Raw genomic sequence first — 6,516 nt, 5'->3', positions numbered from 1 at the left:
TCATTTAAAATGATAGTATCCATTTCATTTGAGGATCGTATTCCGTAGCCGAACCATCCCAAGAGCCAACCTCTCGTTGTTGTTTACTTTCTTTTTTTCTTTTGACCTTTGAGAGTAGCCGAACCAACCCTAAAGGCTATGGGGTGGTTTGGCCTGGGAGGCCAAACGGAGGTAGCCCAGCTATCCCAAGACACTTGCGGTGGTTCTTTAAGAAGCAACTTCATTTGTCGCACACCGACCCAACTTAACCCATCATCGGATCATTGTCAACAAAGTTCCCACGCAAGCACTGTTCCCAACCCTCGCAATTCGCCAATGGTGAGGAATTCAAAACTTCCCTTATCGTCGGCCTCTTTCTGCTTAAGAGTATTTGCCAATGGTGCTCTGTATTGGGTGGTTGTGCGTGAACACGGCCCTGAAGGTACCCTTTGGAATGTCGTTGCTTTTGATTTATCCAAGGAGACATACCAAGAGGGGCCACAGCCTAACTATGATGATGGTAGTTTCAGTCTATCGAGTATCGAATTTGGATTTCTTTCTACAGTTGGTGGTTGTACGAGGATCCCTTTGTTTGGTTCGTCACCATATCCAATGTTGTGGGAGCCACACTGCCGTGTGGATAATGAAGGGAGATGGAGTCAGAAACTCTAGGACCAAATTAGTGAAGATTCCGTTCCATATCAGCAACAAATGATTCAGAGTCAACAGTTCTGGCAATTCATGGTGGTGAGCTTCTTCCTTGTGATTCTGTTGATATCAAGACCTATGTGGATAGTTTAATCTCTCACCCAATGCTATGAATGCGAATGAACAGTAGCACTGCAACAGCAGTATTGACAAACAGAGCAGAATTTGGTAATGGAGCAAGAGGTATAGGACGAGTTCTCTAATTACTCCACACTTAAAATTAACAAAAAACTGTGAACGACCAGAAATCATGAATTAGCAACTATAATACATAATGCGTCTTTTGCTTATGCAATGTGTAGGCAATATGAAAAAACTAATAACAACAGAGAAACTCCAAATGAACAACTCACAGACTCACACTAACAAAACTGTTTATATGCAATTCTTCAGTGAATCTCCAGCTCCTTGGAAGAAGCAATAAGAGAGTGCAAAGTCAGCAATAAAAATACCAACAAGTGAGATAACCACAGCCGAAGTTGTAGACTCCCCAACACCTTTAGCACCTCCCATAGTGGTAACTCCCCATGCACAGCTCACAACAGATATAATTGCACCAAAAACCTGTGACTTTATCATCGCACTAATTATGTCCCAAGATTTAAGTGCTCTTTGAGCAGAATCTAAGATGATGTTAATGCTAATCCCATAAACACTATCAGCCAAGAGGGCACTGGATGCCATCCCCAGTGTGAAACACATCAGAGTCAAAAATGGTAAAGCAATACAGGAGGCAATCACCCTAGGTGTCACAAGATAATCAACAGGGTCTGCCCCAAGAACTCTCAATGTGTCAGTTTGCTCAGAAACCTGCATTGTTCCTAACTCTGCTGCATATGCACTTCCAATACGTCCAGCAACAACAATTGATGTAACAACGGGACTCAGCTCCCTTGCGAAAGCCAGAGCTAATACCCCACCAACAGATCTGTTTAATCCCAATCTGGTGAATTCTCTAACAAACTGGATCGTGAAAGCCATCCCAACAAAAGCAGATGTTAGAAGACAGACCCCCACTGATCTTGGCCCAACTCTCTCCAGCTGCTGTAGAGTATTCCTCCAGTGGACTTTTCCCTTCAGAGTCCTGATAATAACCTGTCCTGCCAGGATAAGAACTGACAATCCCCTCCACAGATACCTAGGTGGTGACCATTTACCGAGAAAGGTTTCTGCTTCCGAATTGGGTACATGGTTTGTATTTGTATATTCTTGTAACACAGGGGCAGGTGGGGAACCATCATCAGTATTGGCAATTGCACACAATCTGGTCAGCGGCACAGTCATGAGAGATTTATGTGTCCGAGGTCTTCCTGCATAGTGAAGTTCTCTAGAAAGCTTTTTTAAATGAGGGGTTTGCATTTTCATCCAGCCATCTGGTTTTATGGTGTTTCTTCTGCAAGTTTAAAAACTTCAATCAAAAGTTGACAGGCATGAAGGTTCAGCATATGCAAGCGTGCATACAAAAAAAAAAAGACAGAGAGAGACAGAGAGACAGACAGACAGACAGACAGACAGAGAGAGAGAGAGAGAGAGAGAGTGACCTGTTAGAGAAGCACAAGAACGAATGAAAATGTGAAGCTGTTTGCATAGTTTGTTTCTTTGTTAATAAGAAATAATCTGACTTCAGCCAGGGAGAGGATAAAGTGTCTGGAATCTGTGTCACAATCAATTAGAGAACCCAATACGATCACATGGAATGGGTTCCCTTAAAACTACTGTAGCCAAAAGAGCACTGAGACTCAATTGAAGGTAAAACCTGTGTATACCAACAAAATTGTAACAAATCAGGAATGGCAAGACAGAGTAAACAAAAATGATTACAGACTTAGTCTTTAAATTGAAAGAAACTATCAATGAAATAAAGAGTCCGTGAGATACAAGTGGTCTAATTAGTCAGTTAAGAATTGTAGTAAACCAGCACCTAGTTGAGAGCATCTTGGAACGTTCTCAGTAAATTGTTTCTAAATAATTGCGGCATGGGGTTGAGGATTTCGTCAAATCCTTTAGGGAGGAGCCTAAGGCAACCATCATTCGGAGAGGAGAGAATAGGTCCGGTTGGTTCTTGGAGGTTGCGGTTTACGCCGTGGATGGCTGGAGAGGGCTGATTCTGATTCCCAAAGGCTGTGATGGGCGGGGTTGGAGTCGTGTTTTTGGGGAGCTGAGCAAAGCTCTGGTCTTTCTTGAAGCCACAGTTGGGTCTCCATTTTCTGACGGCCCTCTGGCAGGGAAGAAAGAGGGCTCTTGCTGTGATGTCAATTATAATGCTAGGAGTCGGGTGGGGTTTGATACATCCCAAGTTCAAAATAAACCAATAAGAGAATACCAAACAAACTGCATGGCGTGTCTTTTGATCTCAAGCCAAGTCTTTCTGCATCTATTATTGTAGTCAACAGAAGGGCACTTAATTTTCATGTCTTCATCTCTTCTATTCAGGAATGCACACTCTAAAAAAGTTAGGATTTATTCAAGATTTATCAACTGGCACTATATGTCTATATCTACATCATCCGAAACACAATAGTAACAAGCATAGAGGTATTATTTATCGAATCTGGTGAGCAGTAGCAGCATGATACTGAAATTCTGTCACTAGATGCAAAACATGGTATCCACAGTAGGTGTCAAATTGGAGTTACGAATTTTCAAATCTGAGATAAAAGAAATTTGCCAAATATATCAAAGAAACATTCCTGAAAATTTTTCTCCATCTATCTTTCTTATCAAATTAGCACAAAGAACCTTATCAGCAAATTTTGCACATTTATATCATCATCCCACAACACTCATTAAATGAAATATAAATGTTGTTGAACCATTGAGATTTAAAATTCACTGCGTTTGGGACATGAAGGAAACTTGTAATAGTTAGATTGGACGGTGTTATTGCATTCTTTTCTAAGCATGAATGATTTGGATGCATCATTCAATACTCCACTGAACCAGCTTTCATGCCAATTTGCACCTCTTAATCTGAGAAATAGAGTATATAATGGATACCTCTGAGATGGGTTTATGTAACAATGCATAATGAAAAAAATCCAGAATAAAAGGAAAAAATCAGAAAAATGGCAAAAACTCAATAAACCCCCCAACCACCTTATTACTATTTTGGTGCCTATGAATCATCAAGTTCTTGGACTCAAAGCATTGAAGACTCTGTAATGATTTTTCATAAAACTGTCATTACCCCAAACCTTTGTGCATAAATTAGTGCAAACCAGCTAAATTCTCTTGTCAATCAGCTGGTCCTGTAAGCTGAAAGGCCGTAGTTTGCAGGTTTTACTCTGTAAACTTTGTTTGGCAGCTGTTGTGTATCATTTGTGGAGATTGAGGAATGACTTATGTCATGGGAACACTCCACGGACGGAAGAAGCTCTTGTAGGCTTGTAGCTCAAATTCAGTGGGAAGTAAGGAGTATAATCATGTTTAGGAGGAATTTTGAGCAGTCTGCTATGTCTGTTAGACTTGTTCAAATATGGAAGTTGTAGTTATGTGCTTGATGTACTTTGTTTTCTCCCTATAGTCGGTGTTGTTTCCTGTTTTGTAGATAATGGCATATCTGTGTAGCTACAGGATTTGTGTTGTTCCCTGCTGTTGGGAGTGTTTCCAGTTTTTACTGGAGTGAATTGTACTTGAAGTGTTTGGTCACAAAATATCACCCTCCGCTCTATTCTTATATGGTGAGGTGGTATCATTTGAGAGAGCTCATGGGCTTAAAGACCTAATACATAATAGGATATGATTCCATAAAAAGTCACTAGTTAAAAAATCCTGAAGAAGATGGCATCTGAAAATAATTACATTGTTTTAAGTAATTTAGTAAAATGAAATATGCGAAGCCCATAGAACCTGGATAGTGTAAAAGAAGCCGTAACCCAGGAAAAAGAGTGTGCACCAACAACCAAGAAAAAAATAAACACATACACAATCTTGAGGTGCTATTATTATACTCTTGCAAATGCCCCAAAACAATTAAGGTACAGGTTTCCACAAAACACTACCACTCCTGTTCGGATGTTCCTGCTTCCAACCATCCCTCCCAACTCCCATAATATGTTCAGAACAGTTAACTCCATAACTTACAACCTAAAGGACAATGAAGCAGTAAACTGTTGACTGACTCTCAACACCATTCTGCATATAAAGCACCAACTAATGACACACACACACGCCATGAACCAACCACCCAAACGCCACAAGATTAATCCTCATTTCCTTTCCTCAGCGGATGCTATAAAACTGAAACTAAGAAACCCAAGTGACAAAAATGAAGGAAATTCTGAAAAATTTCAGTTTTTCAAGAAAAAAGAGAGAGAGAGAGTGAGAGAGAGGGAGACCTTTGAGGTCGATTGTCCGGTCACTGATGATGCCGCTAGCTAAAGTCTTTGCTGGTAAAAATGAGAGACCAATCCGGCCCCTTGTCTTTTTCTTTCTCTAACTTTATACCTCAACAAAACCAGCGTCTCTCTCACTCTCACTTTGTTTTTCGTCTACCAATACATTTTCCCCAAACTGCAAATAATAAAAACAAGATAAATTTCAGTAAGCGACAAACTAATAAAATTTTAGATATAGAGGAAACAAAATAAATGCAGACAATGAAAGATAATTTCAAAAATAAAATAAAATAAAATAAATCAAACCCATGAGCTGTCGTGACCAAAATTTTCTAAAGAGATTATAAACATACGATTTAGTTTTCCATTACCCAAACATACCGTAACAGCCAGCAGCCGTAAAGATTGTTTCCGTTCTATTTCAAGTTCTGAGGCAACGTACAAAAAAGGTAAAGAAAAACCATCAAATCCGTGATACTTGATAAAAAAAATTTCCAGAATAAGAGCTTCCAATTTCTGAGAAATAGTCCCAAAATTAAGACCAACCAATTTCCATAAACTTTAAATTTCTCAGACCAAGCATATGAAGAGAGACGCGCAGATAAAAGTGATTTAACTACGTACCTGAAACACCGACATCGTCCGTGAACCCTCCCACTGGAAGGAGATAAAAGGAAGAAGAAGAAACGACTTTTTGGAGTCTGGACCTGCGTTATACAGGCGATATAGTATGGAGGTTTTTCTTTCTTTTTTTTTAATTTTTTTTTTTTATTTAAGGCGGAGGTTTTTAGAGTTCACATAAAAGGTTTGTGCTTTTATAAATTTATTTCAGAAAAAAAAAAAAAAAAAAAAAAAAAAAAAAAAAAAAAAAACCCAGCATTTTTCCTCTTTTACTTATTTTTTTTTTTGCAACAATTCTCTTTTAGTTTTAGATTCAAACCAATTCTATGCTGTTTTGATTTTCTCACATACGAAAATATGTCTTACTCTTGGATAGACTTGAATGAGTTTCAAATCCTTTTATTTTTATAATTATCGTTGATTTGCTACTCCATACCCATACCATTGTTATTGGTTGATTTTTTTTCTTGTTTGTTTTTGGAGTTTTTTTTTTTTTTTTTTTTTTTTTTTTTTTTTTTTGGGCTAGTTTCACAAATTTTGATTTGCGACCACTCATTGAGTAACTGTTTATATTTATCGATTGTAACTGCCAAAGTTTTGTCCCTTCCTCGAAATGATTTTTCTGTTGTCGTTAATTAATCTACTTCCACAAGAGAAAATTTGCAAAAGCCATTCTCATGTAGGAAGGTTTCTTTTTAATTATCACGAATTCATGTTTGATCATATTATTACAGAGTTGGAGTTGTGATTCTCCCCGACTATTTGAGGAAGCGATATCTGCAAATTAAAAACTCTTTCACCTTCATTTGAACATTTCTTTCACAAGGTGCCCAAACATGGCGTTCAAGGAACCCAAATCTTTTTTTTTTTT

General features: G+C 38.4%; 1 protein-coding gene across 4 annotated transcripts; it reads right to left on the bottom strand.

Annotated features, from left to right (window-relative positions):
- Window positions 1-907: 907 nt before the first annotated feature.
- Window positions 908-5,791, bottom strand: LOC133881793 (protein TRIGALACTOSYLDIACYLGLYCEROL 1, chloroplastic). 4 transcript variants are annotated; one of them, XM_062320852.1, is made up of 6 exons: window positions 5,649-5,775; window positions 5,406-5,452; window positions 5,025-5,199; window positions 2,609-3,109; window positions 2,229-2,443; window positions 908-2,080 (listed from the first exon to the last, which is right to left on the bottom strand). In XM_062320852.1, exons 5-6 carry the CDS (start codon window positions 2,273-2,275, stop codon window positions 1,063-1,065), a joined length of 1,065 nt encoding a protein of 354 aa, XP_062176836.1. In that variant the 5' UTR covers window positions 2,276-2,443; window positions 2,609-3,109; window positions 5,025-5,199; window positions 5,406-5,452; window positions 5,649-5,775; the 3' UTR covers window positions 908-1,062. The 4 variants fall into 4 exon arrangements, with proteins under 4 accessions (XP_062176836.1, XP_062176828.1, XP_062176814.1 ...); XM_062320844.1 differs by lacking the exon at window positions 2,609-3,109 and having other exon boundaries at window positions 5,396-5,452; XM_062320830.1 differs by lacking the exon at window positions 2,609-3,109.
- Between the last annotated feature and the right edge of the window lie 725 nt (window positions 5,792-6,516).

This window comes from Alnus glutinosa, chromosome 1 (assembly GCF_958979055.1).
Source record: "Alnus glutinosa chromosome 1, dhAlnGlut1.1, whole genome shotgun sequence".
In the NCBI taxonomy this organism is placed as follows: domain Eukaryota; kingdom Viridiplantae; phylum Streptophyta; class Magnoliopsida; order Fagales; family Betulaceae; genus Alnus; species Alnus glutinosa.
Note: the sequence above shows the minus strand (reverse complement) of the source record. Positions and strands in the feature narration are given on the sequence as shown.